The sequence below is a fragment of the Pistacia vera genome, unplaced genomic scaffold, assembly GCF_008641045.1.
Source record: "Pistacia vera cultivar Batoury unplaced genomic scaffold, PisVer_v2 Contig140, whole genome shotgun sequence".
Taxonomy (NCBI): Eukaryota; Viridiplantae; Streptophyta; class Magnoliopsida; order Sapindales; family Anacardiaceae; genus Pistacia; species Pistacia vera.
In genome coordinates, this window is record NW_022195467.1 from 279,765 (window position 1) to 301,763 (window position 21,999).

Sequence of the window (21,999 nt, forward strand, 5' to 3'; positions counted from 1 at the left end):
GAACTGGGAAGGTCCTTATCGCATTGATAAAGTAATCAGACCAGAGACTTATCATCTCAAAAGGCTAAACGGTTCCAAGGTACCTCAGGCCTGGAGTGCTGAACATCTTCGGCCATACTACCAGTAACTCCGAATTTAGCTTTCCTTGAAAATTAATTTCTGATTTTTTGTAAGTCATTTCTTTGTAAAGTTTTTATCTTGAGCATTTGTAAACGATCTCTATGTATAATCCATTTCGTGTGAATAAGTTATGTCATCTTTGACTCAATGAATATAAACAATTGGAAAGAACTCATGTATGATAAAGCGAACAGAAAATTGTAAAGGCAAAAATGTATTTCATTGCTATAAAGTACAGCAGGAAGGAAGACATGATTACAAGACTCAATCCAACCACTTCGGGGCCGACCTCCTCGTTCTAGGGTTGGTCGGCTGGGGGTTTGTTCCCTGCGTGTCCCGAACCTTCTGGTCAGAAGGTCGCCGCTTCATCATCCTCCCGTGCCATGGACATAAGTGTTTCTTGCCAGTCTATCGGGAGGTCGGACATGTCTAAATGAGGATTCTTTGGTCGCAAGGCATAAATAGAGTCGATTGCCCATTCGGCATCCTTCTCCTCAACCTCCTCTGTCAAGGATGCAACTTTCCCTTAACTCTCTTGAAGTTCAACTTCAAGAGCCTGCCTTAACTTCTCAGAGGCCTCTCTCTCCTTTCCTGCTCGCGCGACCTGCAAGGAAGTCGCTTTCAACTCCTAGTCCTTCTCCCCGGCCATTCTAGAGAAATTGGCTACGGTCCTTTGCAGCTCCTTTATCTCCTCTTTCTTCTTCTCAAGCTACGCTTTCTGGAAATCCACTGTGCGAAGAGCCGCGTTTCTTTCGTTCAAATAGCTGTTCGCCGATTCGAGAGACAGGTTTCTCTCTGCTTCGGTAGCTTCCAAGCTTCGTTTAAGCACTGCGTTCTCTTCCTTCAGGGTGGCACCTCCCTTGGCAGCTCCCATTTGTGCCTTTTCCATGGACATCTTCATGGAAATGAGAGCCTGCGAACAAAAGAAGAAAGAGTTAGGTAATCAAAAGAAGTTAAGTCCTCGCCAAGGACAGTTCGCTCACCTTGCTCATATGCTGGATCGATATGGACATAAGGTCCACGTCGCTGGAACTTGCGAACTGCTCGAAAGATTTCGAGAGTCCGCATTCCAGCAGGGCATACACCACCGGCTGCAAGTACTCCGGCAGATTCCCCAGCGAGTCCAATACTGATGGACCCTTCTTCGCGGCCTCAACAGTCGTCGTGTCGTCCATAGGCGCCTTGCCCGACTTGCTCGCATCCGACTGCGACCTCTTTGGTTGCTCGCCTTCGAATTCCGTATCTGATTCCTCAGCCTGAATCTGTTTCCTCTTTTTTCGCTGGGCCACAGTTTCCGTCCTTGGCCGAGCAGGCGACGGCTAGGCTACCTTCATGGTTCGCGTGGGTGCGTCCTCTGCTGGCTGTGGCTGTGGCTGTGGCTGTGGCTGGCTCGTGGTCGTGCCCTCAGCCTGGGAGGCTGTTCGTGCAGCTTCGGCCGCCTTCGCTTTCTTCGTCCGAGGAAAGTTGATGGGCATTCGGCGAGGTTGCTCTGGTTCCTTTGGCAGCATGGTTGCTGCTGCATGCAAGGCGAGGTTAGTGAAGGTATTTTGTTCCACGACCAAGAAAAGAGTCAGTTAAGGAAACTTACATTGTAGGGGTTCTAATGACGCGTTGGCGTTAAAGAAACCATACTTTCGCAAATTTGCAGCTGTCACAAGTGTCCTCGCGTCGCGCTTGTCTTCAGGAAGGGAGTCGAACTGTAAGATTCTTCTTCTATCGTGGAGCAGCCCTAGTTTAGTTGTCTTGTTAACTATCCAGAAAGGAAAATTAGGTCGTTAGAGCGAACACGCTTCGAGCGCAATAAGTTCGCCAAAAACAAAATAGAAATACAAACAAAGAGAAAGAAGCCTACTCGGATCCTGGAAGCGACAATGGCCATCATAACGAAAGAAGAAAAACTTCATTTCGTAGGCCCCCGCATTGCTAGGATAACTGTGTATCCCATCGGCAATGGTAGGTGGCCTGGACAAGTAATACGAATCCTTGTCATTGCTCTTCTTCAAATAATACGAGCAGCGATTTGTGGGTTTTATAGCACGTGGATCGGCGTTTGGATTTCCCGAAATTGAAACGACGTTCGAGCAGTAAAGGTTTCTTATCGTAGATCTAGGCCACGTGTCACTCATCAGCGAGGAAGAGTGAGCGATACGACTGGATGAAGTCAAACTTACGCCCTTCCAGTTAAAAAGCTTAAACGACGGCCATATCTCTCTCAGAGCATTAATTGCGTCTCAATTCTTCATTTAATGCTCTGATAAGGTGCACCGTTCCAACGCATGTTGCATTTAATGCCCTGATAAAGCGCACTGTTTCGGCATGCAAGGCATTAAATGTGATTGGCTGTCATTCACCACGCAAGGGGTATACCTGTCAGCGCAGGAATGGCTTCATTAAATGCCTTCCCGTTATCAGAATAAACGGGTGACATCAGGCAGAACCAGGTCGCCCGTCCTTGGGCATGCGAGGTCGCGCTCGTACAAATGCCGCTCCGACCTATTTTCAAACAGATTAAAGTTTTCAGGAATCATCTAACCGCGGTACGACCTGTAGTTTCTAAGGTTCAATCCTCAAACCTTAAAAACTAAGGGGCTTCTGTTACGCCTAAAAATATAAGGGCTGACGTTAGAACCCTTTAGCCCGCAAAAGTCAGACCATTGGAACAAGCACCGTCTGGGTCTTTTAGGGTAGTGGGCGCGCGTCAAGCTAGTCAGGAGGTTGTGGCGCTCCCACGTGTCTAATCCCTGCTCTAAATCACGCAAATCACTCTGGAAGGTGGGCAATGTGACATAAAGAAGGATTTGCACGGATAATCCCACCAAAACGCAGATTTAGTGATGATTGCCTCAAGGCATCTGACAATAAATCAGGAATTCATCTCTCATTAAGGGGATTCGCACCTTTTTTACTCAATTAATTACTCTTTCTCTCTTTTCTCAGCAATCAGTATCTTGTAATATCATTGTAACGTCAATCAACTAATAGCAACCTAACTCCTATCGTCAATATAAGTATCAGTGGACGTAGGACTTGTTACCTTAGCATTCGAACCACTTTAAAAATTGTCTTTATTGCATTTACTATCACTCATCTATTAATTTCACGTGTGATTTCGGGACCCCCTGCACCATTTTGCACGTGCATTTCGTTGGTGCAAAATCCAGCATCAACACTATATTTCCCTCCAATGTTTAATATTAGGGTAATATTTACTTTAAAATTATTTTGACATTTATGTATCTTTTACAAATATTTTAACATTTTCTTGACTTAAAAAATGGATTCTGTTTATTTCGAACACAAGAAAAAGAAAAAGAAAACATATTTTTTTTATTATTTAGGATAATATGTATTCGTTCTTATATATATATATCAAAATACTTTTAAAAAATAAGGACAAATAAATGAATACCAACAATTTAAAGATGCAAAAAAGCGAGCTAAACAAAGGAATTCCAAGAGAGATATTTCACATATTGATTGTTTGGAAACAATGGAACGGGGTAGTGTGCAAGTTTTGAAAAGGAAGGCCCAATACATGTACTAGGGAGGCCCATAACCTCTCAGGTAGCCGGCATATGCTAGACTATATCATGTACGAAGGAAAGAGGCCCATAGCCTCTCAAGTACTGGCCTATGCTAGACTATATTACCTAACCGAAAAAGAAGAGCCTCATCCAAAGTCAGCAGAGCCTGGACATCAATCAATAAGATAGGCTTCATCTAATCAACATGGGCCCTACTGGGCTGGTTTATGTCATAAAGCAATAAATGGAGGGCCCATGTCGAAGCCCACAGATTTGCTCCTACTCTACTCTTCTTCACAAGAGTCGAGCGGAGCGTCTGCTGCGCAGAAGTCAGAAGGCACTTCGACACGTCACATCTCCCCTTGCCCCGTGGGAGTTGGGACACATTGGTAATCTTACCTTCATCATGCCCCCACTCTTTTCATACAAATTCAGATGAATATTTTATTATTAAAAAAAAAGCGATATATTTTTCTGATTTGCAAAATTTTAAATTAACCAAACTAAAAAGCCATCAGTTCGGGTCTTAAATTCGCTCATCATTTTAGTACGTGAGCTTGGATGAAAGTATACGCAGTCTTCAAGTTCTAGAACTATCATTTTTACTTCAGCACCTATCAGATAATACATTTATAGCTTCATAAACCAGATTTTAAATTTAAAGGTATTTAAGTAAAGGCATCAATTTAAAACCTACAAAACTCTTAAGGACTAAAATGTTCGAAATTCCTCAATTAACCTTTAATGGACCCAGACACCCTTCCTCAATCTACCTTTAAAACCTTGATCAGGATCTCATCAAGAAACAGTTCCGCAGACTCACGCTGCTCCTCCACCCTGACAAAAACAAGTACCCCTTCGCAGATCGAGCCTTCAAGCTCTTAGGCGATGCCTGGGCTGTTTTATCCGACACACGAAGAAATCCACTTCGTCCTCTCCAATTCAGCAAGAGAAGGGAAGCCTACAAAATATATAGTTGAAGAGGCAAAATTGATCAAAAGAAATTTAAAAATGTCCAGTACGTTGACTTCGCATTAATTATTGTATCAATATTAAGGTTGCTTCTCAGTCTCGTCTCTTTTATCAAAATGCAAAAACATTGTGATAAGCTTAAACTATTGAATTGGGAGATAAAATTTATTTACATATGCATGACCCTATACTGATAATTAAGCTTACCCTAATTTGAGAGAAGTATCAGAACTGTCATCCTCTATAGGCGGGCCGCCGCTGCAGCTGCAAGCATTAGTAGCAGATTCTGATGACAACCCTTCTTCCTGGATTGCGATTTCTGAATCAGCTAGGACGAGGCTTTTTCCCTCATACAAGTTGGCCACCTGTTCCAAATTTGAGAGATCCCTCGCCATTTTCAAATAAAATGAAATAAATAAAATTATTATAATAGTCCACCAAAATGAATTCTTATACCTTCTGTTTTAGTCGTCTATTCTCCCCCAACAGTTGTGCTCCCTGCAAATAATACCAAGTTGAAAACTCAAGATAGAACTCTTGACTTATGATATCTTAATAAATAATAATCGACAGCAAACTGGAGAGGTCTCCAACCGAAGAGCCTTGATATATATATATTGCACACCATTAAATGGAAATTAAAGAACTTAAGCTATAGCTCATGACTGTGTCCTTAAAATTATAATGCAAACTGAAAATTTGCATGCACAATTAAAAATTATTAATATTATAAATAAAAAGATCTTTTGTGGAAAATTTTGATGCCAAAAAATTAGTCATTATATATATAAAAAATAAAAACCCTCAAGAGTGAAAGTACACATATTTTAGTTTGATTCATAACATTATTTTCATATCATCTATTTAATGAATTTTAAAGTCAATAATAACATAATGTATTTCCATGAATATCTCCTGTCTGACTTTGAGATGATCTCAATTTAATATATCCTTATGAAGAAACTTATTTATCCTTCTAGTACACTATTGCTTCTACCACAAACAGAGACTGCTAGCTTTAATTTAGTAAGAAAGATCATGAACAAAAGGCATAGATAGAATTAAATATTTGTCTTCTAACCTTTCTTTCAAGTGAAGAGATCTCGTTTATAATCAGTTCACTCTGATATGGAAAATAAAACTCATATTAACACCTGCATGAATAATGGTAAATATATATACTTTAGTCTGCAATAAAATTAAAAAAATACATACCTTTGTTTCAAGAACACGCCCAAGTCCTGATTCAAGCATGTTTTCGAGTTGTTGTAATTCCTCTATATTCAATCCTTTAAGATCTTCTCCTTGCATTTGTCTATTATAAAAGGTAATATTAATAATAAAGGAATTTTAGCTAACTTACCAAAGTAAAAAAATAATATAACTACATTAAAATATATACCGTAGTTCATGGCTCTTATCAGCAATTTCCTTACTCAATCTGATGTGGTTGCTATTTTCTAGCTACATAAGAATAGAATTGCCAGTCAGTTCTGATATGTAAAACTTGACAATTACTGGGAAAAAGAAATTTATATATGTGATGCCAAGTTAGCCAATGCAAGTGAATTGGTAATCTCTTCCATTGCAGTTTTTGAATACTCAACTAGTTAAAAATATGCTTAATTAAAAATTTAAATTAGTGAACCCCAAGCCTTTTAGAAAATTCATTTAAGAAATTCTAATGGCATGCCTATGTCATTTTCCTTTAGTCATTTAGAACCTCTTAAAAACGTACATAGCAATCATAGTTATGATGATAATCTAACAAAACTGATCAAATAAATTACCTGTAGTTCAAGCGATGGCTGGTCAAGTTTTCCGATGTTATTAGAGTGCAGATTATACATTGAAATTGTGTCCTTCATGCTGCACAACAAAATTTATAAACTAAATATGTTAGACAGGTCAGAACTCATAGCAGATTAGAGCACACATTGAACTGTTTGAAACTATACCGTAACTTATATGGCAAGTGGAGTTTCAATTAATTGCTAGAATAAAGATCCCATCAGCTGAGAAGGCATCAAACCCTATTCATAATATATATGATCTATATAGGATTATAATGATTTTTAATCTAAGTGAACTATCTATTCACCAAATGACATGATTGTTATCTGTCATTACGTCCAATCATCCATAATCCACCCCACATATTTAAGCATTTGCAATTAGTTATAACATAATACAACCATTCAACTGACATATTGACTGATAATTTAAGTGAAAATCAAGAAAACCTAGCCATTTGAAAATTTACAAGAGATGAAAAGCAATATCCAATTTATTATAAATAACAAAGTTCATTCACCTTAATTTAGCAAATTTATAACACAATGTTATGTTCTAGTGAATAAAAATCCGAACAAACTGTAACATTAGAGTCAAAAAGTGTCAGCATGCCTTAGAGATTCTATTTATAACAAGTAAGAAAGAACCTAATATGATATAACCACCTTCGCCTGCATAGAATAAAGAAGAATTTCCACAAACCCTTTCAACGTGACATGATGAAGAGAAGAGCTTCTGTTATTCAAATGAACTGACCGAAAGCCTATAAAGGGAGGTGGAGTCACATATGAAGGAGGATCACAGTTTAGGAGAAAACTTGGCTAAAGCAAATATATTTATTCATACTTATATCTACTACAGCTCACATTAAATGGCCAAGGCAACAACTTCTTATTTACCAATCAACTTATAAATTTAAGAAATGCATTTCAGTCAAGAGACTTAACCATGAAAACATAAAGACATGGTAATAGTTTATATGATAATTTATGTCTTAGGGTTAATCACATTTAACGGAATCTAGAAATGTACATATTGATCCCCAAATTCATGGTAGAATTCAGAACTGATGTATTTCTTTAGCAATCAACATGATGTATTTCTTTAGCAATCAACATATAGGTGCGGCATCCAATACAACTGGCACACAATTACCAAGTAAATTATAAAGGAAAACTATGAAGAATATTGTTCAAAGAATTAAGAATTGGTATATCACAAAGCCCATTGAAAACGTTTTCTTCATATTTTAATCTAACAATAATTATGCTTCCAACAAAGTAATTACTTTAACCGTGCAGCTCTGAGAAATAAGATTAATATCAAATTAATTATAAGAATACGAATAGTGTATGATCTTTATATAACAAATATTCCTCAAAACCCATCTATATCAGCTCAAGCAAGATCATGTTCACAACTATCACCTCAATAAACAGGTAACTCAATAACAAATAGGAAAAAACAAGAGATATTGTAATTTAACATAATAAATTACTTGTTCACTATAGTCATATAAAAAAAAATTAAGAATTCCACTGGGGTTCCAAGTTATCTATACGACCAATCAATGCATTTAAACTACTTCTGAAAATATTCTCTCTCATCAATCCTAATCATAAATGTGATCGAATTATTAATTTTAAAAACTATTTGGCAACAATATATTGGTTAGTGATACAGATGACGCAATACCTCTACGGTATCATAAATATTCTTAATCATGTTAGCACCTTTTAAAGTCTAAGTGTAAATATACATGATTTTTCCTTACAAATAGACATTTCCCATTGAATTTGGTTTGAGGCCATGGAGCCCTATTCTTCAAAGGTAATATCAGAATTTACTCCAAACTCAAATCTACCATAAGTCCACAACATTTTACCCTCACAAGGCCACACACAATGAAAGTTCTCAAAAGCTTGTTTATACTTATAGTTAAACTAACAAATTTCGGCTTAAATTGAAGAAAGTTAAATTCAACTTGTTTAGAATCGAGCACATTCATGCATAAAGTTCTTAAAAGCTTGTTTATACTTATAATTAAACTAACAAATTTCGGCTTAAATTGAAGAAAGTTAAATTCAACTTGTTTAGAATTGAGCACATTCATGCATATAAGACTCATTGATGACTAATGTAAGGTCAGTATAAATTTTGAACAATTTTTACATGGTTACAATCAATCTTCAATATATATATAATTGTTAGAACTTGACTCAAGTCTGCACTTCAAGAAGAATTTTATTTATCAAAAAGCCTATATATATATCCACACTCACACACAATTTATGAGATCAACTTAGGACCAACTAAACTCAAACATATCTATGAGCGATCAAATCAAGTTCAAGCTTAAAAAACTTACAAATATTATATACAAGTCTAAACGACCCAAAACTCTACCAAAAATTTTCAAACCCTTGCACAAACAAGTCTCATTAGAAGGTCAATTAGCTAGACTCTTTCACCTTAAATGAACTAACATTGAGCTTAATTTAAAAGGTCAACCAGAGTCTTTCACCTTAATTAAACCAACATCTAGCTTGATTTGAGCTTGGTTAATTCCTTTATTAGCCACATTCAAGTAAAAAGTAAAATTACTATTGGCCTGCTCGTTTTTGCTGACCAACTTAATCATGTTTATTAAAATGATAACACTCATTATTCAAATCAGCTAGCCTTTGAAACCAAGAAAGTTAAATGGCTGTCTGCTACCATGGAAACCCAAAAATATAGGAGGACTTTTCACGCGAAACCTTGAATGATAAGGATGATACCAAAATTCTCAAAAACTCAATAGGCTTTAAATATAAAAAACTTATGGCCTTATGACAAATTCATGAACATTAATCATAACTTTGAATATCAACAAGTAATCTATCTTGATTTTCAGCTAGTCTCACTGGATTATGAGAGCATAATTTGTTATAATGAAGACAATAAAATGTCAAATATTAGAACAAAACTATATCAAAGTTAAAGTAAAACTTTAATTCACTGAATATATTGATATTTACTCCTCCATTCTCCCTTCTGAGTAAAATCCTTCTTTCTTATCAAGATAGAAAATGCTAATTAAAATAAAACTTGTAACATCTACTTCAACCAGTATTCAATATTGTTCAGTTTTTTAATGAGAATATGATCTGCTTCATATCTTACATTTCGTTATTTAACCTAATTATGATATTTTTTTCACCAAGTACTAGCAGATTTTTAAATCATGAAATGATAACCATCAATTCCTATTAAAAATTAAAAATTAACAGCATTTTCATAACCATCAATATATAGGTCTAGAAAGCTGTCAAACTGACATACATAGATTACTTTTAATCTTGTATCCATTTCATACACAAACAAACACAATAAACAACCACTCTACCAAAAATGCACCCAGAAATTATTTATAATTTTACTGCTGAAATGATAAGATTAAATTTTAACTGCAAACCTTAGTATAAAATAAACAATTAAGTATTTATTAATACGTTAGTGGTAACATTATACATATACATTACTTACATTTAACCCTTAACCCATTCCCCATGCAATTGACTCAACCTGTGTTCTTTCGAAAACTATTTATACTTGTACAATATTTATGTTCTTAACTACCATAACAGAATCATAGATTATATAGTTGTATTCAAATATAGATACGTAATAAAAATGTAATCAAACCAAAACGACCTGAAAAATAAACTAAAATAATTACTTCATAGTTCATATATTTAATTTAAGACATATAACATAACTGTTATAATGTATACTTATATTTCTCACCTTGACACCAATTAAATAATTAAATAGAGGCGTACGTACATTCATTATATGGTTGAACTCGTTGAATATTTAAAGTAGTTGACCTCAAATACAGAGATGAAGTTATAATATTGGTGTTTATTTTGTTATTTTATGACAAAATAATAGGTCAATTAAGAATATGATGAAAATGTTTGAGACGTTGATTTCATGGGATCCGTATATATTTCAAGAAAAGTCACAAGGGGATCGAGACTCCGCCAAAGTCTGTACCCGCTGTAACAAGCAACCATAGAAATCAAAGTTTTGGGTCTGATGCGAGACTGCTGTTGACCAGAAAATCTAAAAATGCAATTCAGTGGAGGAGATAACAAAGATCTTGGAAGTGGCCGTGAGGATTTTCACTCTTAATTATCATAAACTCTAAAGAGTCCATAGAATTAATCAAGTCTGAGAGTGTGAACCGAAGTAAGACGTTTTCTTTGAAAGTGACCACGGAATTTCAGCAAAGAAATTGCTTTATTCCCTTCTGTAAATTTTTTTTCTTGCTGCTTGAAAGATCGAACGAAATGGGAAAGAGTAAAAACTTGAAGGAGTCTCTCCCACGCGCGGACAAACACAACGACAAAGAGACGAAAACACATAAACGCAGACACGGGAAGACAAAGGACCGAAATAATAGGTAGAGTTGAAGAAGAAAAGTTATAGATTTATCGTACGGAATTTTAATATAGGAAAAAAAAATGGAATGGGAAAATACCTGGAGGCGCTGCAGTACTCAAAGAGCTTGCCAGTAGCTGAGAAAATGATGAGAGCAACCTCGGCGTCACAGAGAACAGAAAGCTCTTCAGCTTTCTTAAAGAGACCTCGCCTCCTCTTAGAGAAGGTGACTTGCCTGGCCGTAACGTTTTCAATCTTCTTGATCTTGATCTTCTCTCTCGCCATTCTTCACCCTCCAAAAATCATCAACCCATAACTTTCACATTTTCTAAGTATAAGAAAGTAAGAAACCATACATATAAAATGGAACTAAAAGGGGTAAAAATGAAGTGGATTTTCTTCCAATTTATGAAAGAATCCTAGCAGAAACCCTAGTTAAAGACCCGGTTCAGATCCAGGTTAAGAAACCCAGAAAAAGTTTTAAAATAAAATAGAAAAAAAAAACCACCAATCATAACTCATGAACATGCAAACAATTACAGAAGAATGACAGATTAAAGATTTTAGTGTGTGGGAGAGAGAGGGGGTTTGTTTCTTATTTACCTTCTCCGAGTGGTGTTTTAGGTCTGAACTGATCTCACACAGCTACCAAAAGGCACTAAACTAATTGGAGAAAGTAATTTTAAAGAGAGAGAGAGACATAGTTGTGTGTTCAAGAAAGGAAAGGTTGCCTTCCCTTTTATAGCCAAACAGTATCTTTTTTTTTAATTATTATATTCATTTTTTTTAATATATTCATACTTAACTAAGTAATTAAGATAATTAATGATACATGGGTCAACACGATTTTATTTAAAACTTTGGTAAGTATTTTTTTTTTTTTTTTCCTTTTCTTTTATGTGGACAATCGCTTCCCGTACACACATAGCCAATTAGCCACTACTTAATAGGAATAATGAGTTGTACCTCCTACTCTCAACCATTTAAAATCCTGTTTATTTACGAACCGACGAATTTTATATTCTGAAGACCACCAATAGAGAGCAAATTTATATCATGAGAAGAGTAAAGAGTTAATTCGATACAAATTATTGAAGCTTTTAAAAAAAGGAATGCTATAGGGTTTTTGATGGTAAAATATTAGATTTTGATAATTGAGATTAATTAGACGATTATGTAAATCTTAATCGTTTAATTATTGATGATTGACAAGATTGATGAAAGTAAAATTTAAAAGGTTTTGATGAATGGTAATCGAGAAAGAGAATGATGGTGGTGTAAAGTTGTAATGATGTCAGAATAAAGAAGGAATATAAATTTAGATAGTACAATGATATTTTAAAAGTTTATGGGTGAAAAAGTATCATTAAATCATTATTTGGGTAAGAACAGATAGTTTACTCTTTATTTGTTGAGATAAATAGGGTCACCATTATATATTTACTTGTATTTTGACTATTTTCCTATTCATTTTCAGTTCCAATCAAATGTTTTGTTTATAATTATGAAATCAGATTAAAGCTATATTGAAGCTCGTAAATTCAATTAATTAATATATAATTTTTCTATTATTACTTTACTTTGTTGTGAATGTGAAGTGATAAATTGGGCTTGTATAAATAGAAATGAGAAGATACTTATTTTTAAAGTTTATGATTTAAATATTTAATATATAGCTCAAGATAATAAATCACAAAAATAGCTACATAATATGTGAATACATTTTTTTTTTTTTTTTAGATGATCAGGAGTATTCAAGCTAATTTAAGTACACCGAAACCAATCTCCCAAGACTCTATAACTATAAGTCGGATAAGAGTTTCAATTGTTCCCTCTACTAGCATCCAAAAAGAAACTCGAATTCAAAGTCTTTTTAGTTATACACCAAAAAGTTCCTATTGAACCGCTCAGCCACCAAAAGGTAATTGATGAACAAATTTTCGTATACTTGAAATTCATGTAATTTTCCTTTTTTCCTTTTTATAATTTGTCTATTATTTTTTTACTTCAAAACGAAAGGAGAAATTAATTTGAAATTATATCACAAATTTGTCTGGTTGATTACAAACTATATTATCTGTTACATTAAGTGATGCACACATATTGATAAAGCGTACATGTATTTATATTATAAATTATCTACATCATCAATAAAAGTATTATATTGTATGATACTTTATTTAAATTCCAGAATATTTGTGCTAAGTTTTTCTATCAATTAACTTTTAACGACTGAAATGTAAGATGTTTAATTAATAATTGACTAGTCGTTTAATATTCGATCATATGATTTATAACACATAAGTAAATAAACTTGATAATTTTATTTTTTTATAAAAGCGTAAAAAGGGTAAAATAAAATTTATTATTGGCATTGAGGCATAAATTTAAGAATTGATGTGATAGAGATTGCACTAGACTATAAATAGAATCGTCCATGGGTTTGATATAGTTTAGTTTTTGTTAAAGGCTCTTGTCACATCAGTCAGAAAAACAATGGCAATGTTTGGTTAATTATTATTACCCATATTCTGGAATTAATTTTCCAAACTATTCAAATATTAGCTTATTTTTTTAATTACTTTTAAACTTTATAAGATTATTAATTTCATAAATACTTCCTGAAATTTTTTTTAAAAATTAGTAAAAATACCTCTACAATCCATACTTGCCAGATTCTAGTAACCACCATCAGTGGGAGTCAGAATCTGTATAACGACCTACCTTCTGACCAGAAATAGCCAGAAGCTCACCAATCTGATTGTCTACGACGGCCAAAGAAATGGTCGTCGTTGACCGAAAATGACGGTCATATCGTTGGTCTTCGTTTTGGTCTTTTTTGGCCGTCGTGGTCATAGCAGACCGTAGATCTGGCAGGAAAATGTCATAACGACGTGTTACGATACAGATCCGACCGGTTTGTGTCATAATGCGATTTTTTGGCCAGATTTCAGCGATGGTGGCCGGAATCTGACACTGCAGGTGTTGGGGGTGTTTTTGTCATTTTATATATTAGGATGTTTAATTAAATTAGCAAATCTAGAGGCTTTTTCATAAATTTTTAAATTTTACCTCGTAATACTTCCCTATCAACTACCCAATATTATTCTCAAAATTCTATCCAAAATAATAAACCAGACGCACCCAATGTTATTTACCAATAAAGAGATACGTATCAATTTATGATGATAGATTAGATGTATTATTCTTCTGCATAATAGAGAGTAGTTATTTTTTTATTTTTCACGCTATCGTTTGCCTCAATATTTATTACAGTTTTTTTAATTAATAAAAATAATAAAATAATTGCTCTAAATAAATGGATGTATAGAAGAGGTGATAATCAAGTCAATTTAAATCATTGTAAAATTTTATATGGCCGAATATGGTAAGAATGATGCTACTTTTATAAATTGGAATTCCAACTTTAAATCTTAATCAATATAGCTATTTTTATAAGTCAATAGTTTATTAATTATCGAAAATATGACAAAATCCGACAATTAATATTGTACACGGCGATCTTAGCAAATGCCTCTAAATATTATACCTAAAAGATATTGCAGTGTAAGCAAAGATAAAAGAATGATAATGATAATCCTAGTGACAAGTGTGGGATATGAATTGGTTTAATTCTCACGTCAAAGCATATTTAAGGGAATAAATTTTGCATAAATTTAAGAGAGCAACAGAAAACTATTATAAGACTTGGCGAGAGATTCAAGAAAATCCAAGTGTGGGAAATTGAATACTAAATAACCATGAGTTCAAATGTGCAATTACTTCTTTAACCTCATATATTTTTATAGATAAAAATATCCTAACCATTTATACGGACAATACCCAAAATTTCCTAAGCCACCCAAGACAACTTTCGGCCATCGCTAGCAGTCGTCGGAATGGCGCACGACCAATCAGATTTGATCAATCGTGCGCCAATCCAACAGTTTTTGGCTAAATGGAAAGTCGAAGATGACTAGATGGTTGTGGATCTAGTCGAAAACAATCAGATCTATTCTGACCATTTTCGGCCAGATCCATGACTATAAATAGCTAGCAATCTTGCCGTTTTCAGCTAAATCCATGACCATTAAAGTAATAAAATAAAGAAAATAGTATCTATATGCATCTTAAATATATGAGTAATGCTAGAGATATACAGAAATATTACAAGTGATGTGGCTACTGTCAGGAAGAGTGAATACAAAAGTCAAACTCATCATATTCACTATTTCATTCATTTCTTATATTTGTATATATCTTTGTACGATTTCTTGATACATCTAACATTTTTTTTTTGTAACTGGGGTATTTGGGTCAGTTTGTGTGTATTTCAATTAATCTCCGTGATCTTTTAAACACTTGAAAAATATAAAGGACTAAATCAGTCACAATGTGATAGGTGACCCTAAAATTTGAACTTAGTAAGTCAATAAAGAGAGCAAACTTCCTTGATCACCAGATCAACTCCTTAAAGTTTACATCCAACATTATTGTAAATATAGAACATACAAATGTAATATAATTAATTTGATTATTGAAATTCTTACATGATCCGATCTACTTAGGAAGGATGTTCATCCGTAAAATAAATAAATAAATGCGCAAGAGAGTCCAATACCCTTAAAAAATGTTGGTAAGTGTTAATTAATTATAGCAAATACAAACCAAATCCACAGTTGAGGAGACCAAGAAGCTTCAGGTGGACACCTCACCAGATAAGATAAAAGCTAATTACCATTACGACTCAAATATTTTGCTTACATGTGCCTTGTGTCCTTTTCTTAAAAACGCGAGTCAAAATAACTAATTGTCAACCAATTAAATTTAAACCGATCCACTAGATAGCTTAGGGAGCTTATAATAAATTAATTAATTGTGAACTTTATGGTGATTCTTGTAGTAATCAAGATGACCATTTCCATTATTCTGAGGCCAGATGTCAGCATCAATGTGCACGCGTACTATGCTTCTTTAGAAAATTATTCTGATTTTAATTTTTCCATGATATTACACATTAGAAGAAAATGTCAAGTACATTTATCTTTCATTCTTTTTCAATCTTCATTATGAACGTATTTCAAGATAAAGAAACCAACAATATAATATTACTGAAGCAACAATATACGTCTTGTTATATTTCCCTCCAATGTTTGATAGTAGGGTAACATGTATTCTAAATTTATTTAGACATTTAAGTATCTTTTACAAATATTTTAACATTTTCTGGACTTAAAAAATGGATTCAGTTTATTCGAACACAAGAAAAAGAAAAAGAAAAACAGTTTGTTAGGGAATATATGTATGTTCCATAGATTATATATATATATATATATATATATCTTAAGGGTGTTCGGTTCTGGTACCCTACATTTTGGAAGGAACCGGAACAAACAGTTCCTTGAATTTTGGAACCGGAACTATCGGTGATACCCGGACCAGAACCTATAACACGGTTTCTGGTACCCTGTAAAATTCATTAACCCCCCCCCCCCCCCCCAAAAAAAAGTCTTTAAAATGATAAAAAAAAAACTCTTAAAACTTACAAATACCCCCCACTTGGGCACTTGTTAACAAAATTAAAATTATAAATTTCAAATTTCAAACTCCAAAATTAAAATAATCCATTGAAAATCACAAATTCAAAATTAAAATATTACAATAATCCGTTGAAAATCACAAATTCAAAATTATAAACTCCAAAACTAAAACGATGAAATTACATAACATATAAAATAAGTAACATAACAATTAACAACATCCAAATATGAAAAACTGAAAATATCTCATGCTCCATGCTCTAAATTGCTTGCCTCATGTGCATTAATTTCTATAAAATAAATACAAGAAAATCAATTAGTAAGTTCAAAATATTGAATACAATAATTTGGGAATAAATTAACTAAATATAAATATAAAAGATTTATATTATTTTGTTACCTGAGTCATAACTTTCTGCATCCATCAAGTAATCCTCAAAAGTAATTGGGGTATATGCATATCTCAACCAATCTTGTGTACAAACTAATGCTTCCACAATGGGTGTACTTAAAGAACTCCGAAAGTGATCAAGTACACGACCCGATGTACTGAAAGCTAACTCAGAAGCAACTGTAGATACCGGAATATCAAACACATCTCTTGCCATATACGAGAGAACCTTATACGTTGTAGCATTTACTTTCCACCAATCTAGTATGTTCAACTTAGACTTCACGGGTAGACATTTCTCCTCGAGGTAAATCTCTAACTCAGAAGCAATTGTAAATACCGGAATAGCAAACAACAACTGTTATATTCAAATGCTAAGAAAAACAAGACAACTTTTTTCTTTCTAATATTTCCTTTTTTAAAGTTTTTTCCTTTTGTAAACTTTATATACCACCAAGCACCATGTTCAAATATCGTCAAAGTAATTCCCTTTTTTATCTTAATAAAACCAGGCATGCATGCGTCTTTTAATTTTTCAGGGAACTTCATTACTTGCCCATCTATGGTATTATATCATCTTAACATTCTGCTTTTTATTTAAATCTAAATTGGGTGTTATGTAGCCGAGATATACATATACTTACAACTAGGTTTTTCACCTTTATCAATTCTTGGTTGGTTCATGGAGATTTCTTTGAAAAACCTAACCCTAACCCAATTCACACTAACCCTATTTGAGCAGCAGTCATGCATGGCAAGGTCCACAATTTAGTCCAAATTTCAAATAAAGTGGAAGTTTTGATTCATGATTCAAAAAAAAAAAAAAAAAAAAAAAAAGGCGTTTGCATCAAGAAATTGAAGGTTAGTTTTAAGATTTTAGGTGCTTGTATTTTGGATCCCATATGATTAAATTATGAATAATACTACATTTACAAAGTCCTCATACAAAGATATGTGTGTACAAAGTGATGTGTCATATTATGATTGAGATAGTGAATTTATAAAGTCAACTTTTTAACTAAAGTCAAATTCACTGTCCAATCATAGTATGACACATCACTTTGTACATATATATTTGTAGGAGAACTTTGTAAGTATAGTATTATCCTTAAATTATTCACACAGTATGTTTGTTTGTCAATTAGTATTTGTACTATAATATGCAAACGCAATGTGTTCGATATAATGCTCAACAGAAAGTTTTTATATGGATTTTGGTTCTGCTAGTTCAGTAATGCAACTAAGGTTACACTTCCAATTAAATTGTTTTACATATAAATGATAGATTTGACACATAACTTAACATGAGACTCACATCACATTGAATGATAGATTAAGCACATAATAAACATCAATAATTTACCCATGCGGATGTTATTAAGCCAATTACACGGCGTAAAACACAAAAATAACATTCAACAATTGAAATTTTTGCACAACACTTCACTAACTAATTATCAGCGTTGATATTTGAAAGAACGAAGACTCGTAATCGTAATATTAAGAACTAGTGAATGCAAAACTCATAACACATCTGAAAATTCACTTCACAATTAGCCATAATCTATTTATGGTCAAATAAAATTAAAAGAAAGAAATGGAAATAATCTTAAGAAATTGGAGTGCTTTAGTGTCTTCTTCTAGATTCCAAAGATCATGCTTCACCAAACTAGACAAATTAAAAGAAAAAAAAAAAAAAGCTAAAAATTGTATTAAAAATAGAGATAATTTGAGATAATAGCAGTCAGAGATAAGAGAATCGACACTGTGATGTGAGGCTGTGTGTGTGAGTGAACAGAGAGAAAGAGCGACATAGACGAAGAGAACTGGGAAGGGAAGAAAGAAACAATGAAATTTTTTGCCCTAATCTGAAGTTTTTATACGTGGCAGGTAAATTACGAACCCCCCCCCACTCCTTAATAATATTTCATTTCAGTCCCGGTTCTCGGTTCCGATTCTTGACTGTAGGAACCGATACCAGAAATGTACAGTGTCGGTTTCAGATTTTTGGAACCAGAACCTACCCGTTGACAATCGGTTCTGGTTCCTAGTACCCAACGGTTCTGGTTCCGAACGGTTCTTTTGAACACCCCTAATATATATATATATATATATATATATATATTAGGGGTGTTCAAAAGTATATATATATATATCAACATACTTTTGAAAAATAAGGACAAATAAATGTATACCAACATTTTAAAGATGCAAAAAACGTAAATTTGAGCTAAACAAAGGAATTCCGAGAGGGATATTTCACATACTAATTGTTTAGAAACGATGGAACGTGGTAATGTGTCAGTTTTGAAAAGGAGGACCCAATACATGTACTAGGGAGGCCTATAACCTCTCAAGTAGCTGGCCTACGCTAGTATATATTACTTAACCGAAAAAGAAGAGCCTCATCCAAAGTTAGCAGGGCTTGGACATCAATTAATAAGATAGGATCAACATGGGCCCAACTGGGCTGGTTTCTGTCATAAAGCAATAAATGGAGGCTCCATGTCACAACCTACAGATTTGCTACTATCCTAGGGGTGTAAACAAGCTAAGCCGAGCTTTCGACTTAACGAGCTCGGCTTATGTGCTATAGGATCAAGCTCGAGCCTATTGAACCAGGAAAAAGGGGCTCGAACTCGAGCTCGAGCTGGCTCGCAAGCTTGGCTCATTAATGAGCTCGCGAGCCTATACTCGAGCCCAACTCGTTAAGGTTTGACCGAGGTAAATTCTAGCCCTGTAGTCTGTTTTTCCTTCCAAAACTTGTTTGAATCCACAAATTTGCGTCAATTAATACCTACTACATAGCTTGCATCATATTAACCGTGATAACTATACAACAAATTACAAGTGTACCAAGTTTTCATCAAAATACAGTCTAGAAAATGAAAAAAATACAGTCTAGGAAATGAAAAAAACAACTATCCAACAATCAAAATATAGGTGGATGTCGTCTGTAGACAGGCTATCCTGTACTGAAACCACCATGTTCCCCCGGCTGCAAAAAATGTTAAATTTAGTATCTTTTTAGGTAACTAAAATGAATAATCATGCAACAAAACTGAAATGAATCAAACTTTTAGCTGCGTGTGCCTCTTACCACAGCCAAACCATGTACTGAATCCCAGGAACTTACGAGATAGGAAGTGTGATCACCAAAGGTTGCTCCTCTTCCTGAAAATGACATAGGAGGAGTAATTGAATTTAGTTAGTATAAATATAATGTAATGATTGAATTTAATCAAAAGAATATTCAATATAACTTACTTTGCACCCTTTCTTCAACCCAATCAATGTCCGACACTAATCGCATCCACATAAAAACATCTCCACAGTCTTGGGAGCCAATGACGATCAATAAGTGTCAATAACCCTACTCCCGGCGTTGAAAGCAGACTCAGAAGCAACCGTATTGATAAGGATGGCTCATATGTACGAGCTATGGCAGACATAATAGGGAACTTCGTTGCATTTGCCTTCTACCATGTCAAAGCATCAAACGCCGCAAGATCCCCCACACATTTATGACACCCCTCTCCCAAATAACAATCTAACTCTGATTTAGTTGGCTCAACCTTCTCGACCATGTCCAGAAACTCACTGAAATCATCCCAAACCTCACCGAACTTTTGATATATGCGTTCGATTACTAATGCAAAGAAAGAGAGAGGATATTCTTAATAAAATCAAGATAAAGATCGACCAAGGATCTCGCCCCTCTTAGAGGGGGAATGAATAATCTTTATTTTTAATTGTCGAAGAAAGAAAAAGAAAAAAATCAAAAATAGTCAATTTCCTGGAATATTCAATTTTTCATTATACTGGGACTCGTCTTTATCACACTTCTGTTTTCTTTGTTTTTTTGTTTTTCAAGAAAATTAGATCATTAAAAAAAAAAAAGCATTTCACAATTGATTTACTGAAAAGAAAAATCAAATAAGTTTTAAATCAATTGAATTTATTTCATTACCCCTCACCAACTACCTGAAGTCTGTCCCCTACTGACGTAGAAGCGCGGGCAGTAGTCAATGCTTTACTAGCATCGACATACTCTTCATAGACCTCATACAAGGCATCCCGAACACTAACAATATTTGCCGGCGCTTCAGCCTCAGGATATATCTTAGGGAACGCCCACTGAATCACCCTCATTTTCAGTCTAGGGTTCAATACAGCAAGCACAACCATCAGCAAATTACATTCCCCCCAATATTTGTCAAACTTTTGCTTCATTTTCCTAACCATGATCCTTATAAATTCATCTTCATGTTCACTCTTATTATCCAACATAATCTTGATTGAACAAACTTGTTTTAGAAACAAGTTTGATGTCGGATAATCACTCCTCGATATGAGATTGGTCGCATCATTGAATACCTTTAAAATTTCACAAACTTTCTCTACTTTGTCCCAATCCTCCTCCTTAGGACAATACTGATAACTGATATCCCTCTCCTCTAAACTAGCGAAAACACGTCTAAGCTTGATTGCCATTGTCAACATATCATATGTTGAATTCCATCATGTTTTGCAATTAAGAATAAGCTTGCGAAACGGCAATCTCCGCTGTAAAACAATCTCTGAAAACACATTTAGCCTACTCTCCGATGCATTTATATATACCACATTGTCACGGATGTCGTAAATAATATGTCTAATCTGATAAAGACTATCTTGAACAACAAGATTTAGGATGTGTGCACAACACCTAACATGAAACAACTTTCCCCCACACATGAGCTTCCCTGTAGCTTGGAAATTTTTCGTCAAGACCTTGACTGCTACATCATTAGATGCATCATTGTCCACTGAGATCATGTGGACCTTTGCTTCAATTCCCCACTCCATCAAATACTTGAATATGGCATCAGAAATGGCAACAACAGTACGGGGAGGAGGGAAATGAACAAAGTTCAAGACCCGTCTATTCAACTTCCAATTTTCACCAATCCCATGCCCAGTCAACACCATGTATTCCATCCTCTGATTGCCTAAACTTCATAGATTTGTGGTTAGACTTATCTTCCTAACACCCTTCAATATGGTCTTCAATTTCTGCCTCTTATTATCAAACACTTTCATACAATCATTCTTGAACCCGGACTCCATTTAGAAATCCCATACTTCAACATATTGTTCAACCCCTCTTCCTCCACAATAGAAAACGGATGCTCATGCATCAGCACCCAATGTGCAATCAGCTCCCTCATCTTAAGCATACTGAATTGGC

General features: G+C 34.4%; 2 protein-coding genes across 3 annotated transcripts; both read right to left on the minus strand.

The window, feature by feature from the left end:
* Positions 1-4,221: 4,221 nt before the first annotated feature.
* Positions 4,222-11,580, minus strand: LOC116123144 (MADS-box protein SVP-like). 2 transcript variants are annotated; one of them, XM_031408947.1, is made up of 9 exons: positions 11,442-11,580; positions 10,939-11,166; positions 6,407-6,485; positions 6,019-6,080; positions 5,832-5,931; positions 5,698-5,739; positions 5,073-5,114; positions 4,824-4,981; positions 4,222-4,605 (listed from the first exon to the last, which is right to left on the minus strand). In XM_031408947.1, the coding sequence occupies exons 2-9, from the start codon at positions 11,121-11,123 to the stop codon at positions 4,587-4,589; spliced, it is 687 nt and encodes a 228-aa protein (XP_031264807.1). In that variant the 5' UTR covers positions 11,124-11,166; positions 11,442-11,580; the 3' UTR covers positions 4,222-4,586. The 2 variants fall into 2 exon arrangements, with proteins under 2 accessions (XP_031264807.1, XP_031264808.1); XM_031408948.1 differs by lacking the exon at positions 5,698-5,739.
* A 5,044-nt stretch (positions 11,581-16,624) lies between these two features.
* On the minus strand, positions 16,625-21,263 carry LOC116123169 (zinc finger BED domain-containing protein RICESLEEPER 2-like). The gene is made up of 3 exons (XM_031408977.1): positions 20,754-21,263; positions 16,779-17,127; positions 16,625-16,668 (listed from the first exon to the last, which is right to left on the minus strand). Exons 1-3 carry the CDS (start codon positions 21,261-21,263, stop codon positions 16,625-16,627), a joined length of 903 nt encoding a protein of 300 aa, XP_031264837.1.
* Between the last annotated feature and the right edge of the window lie 736 nt (positions 21,264-21,999).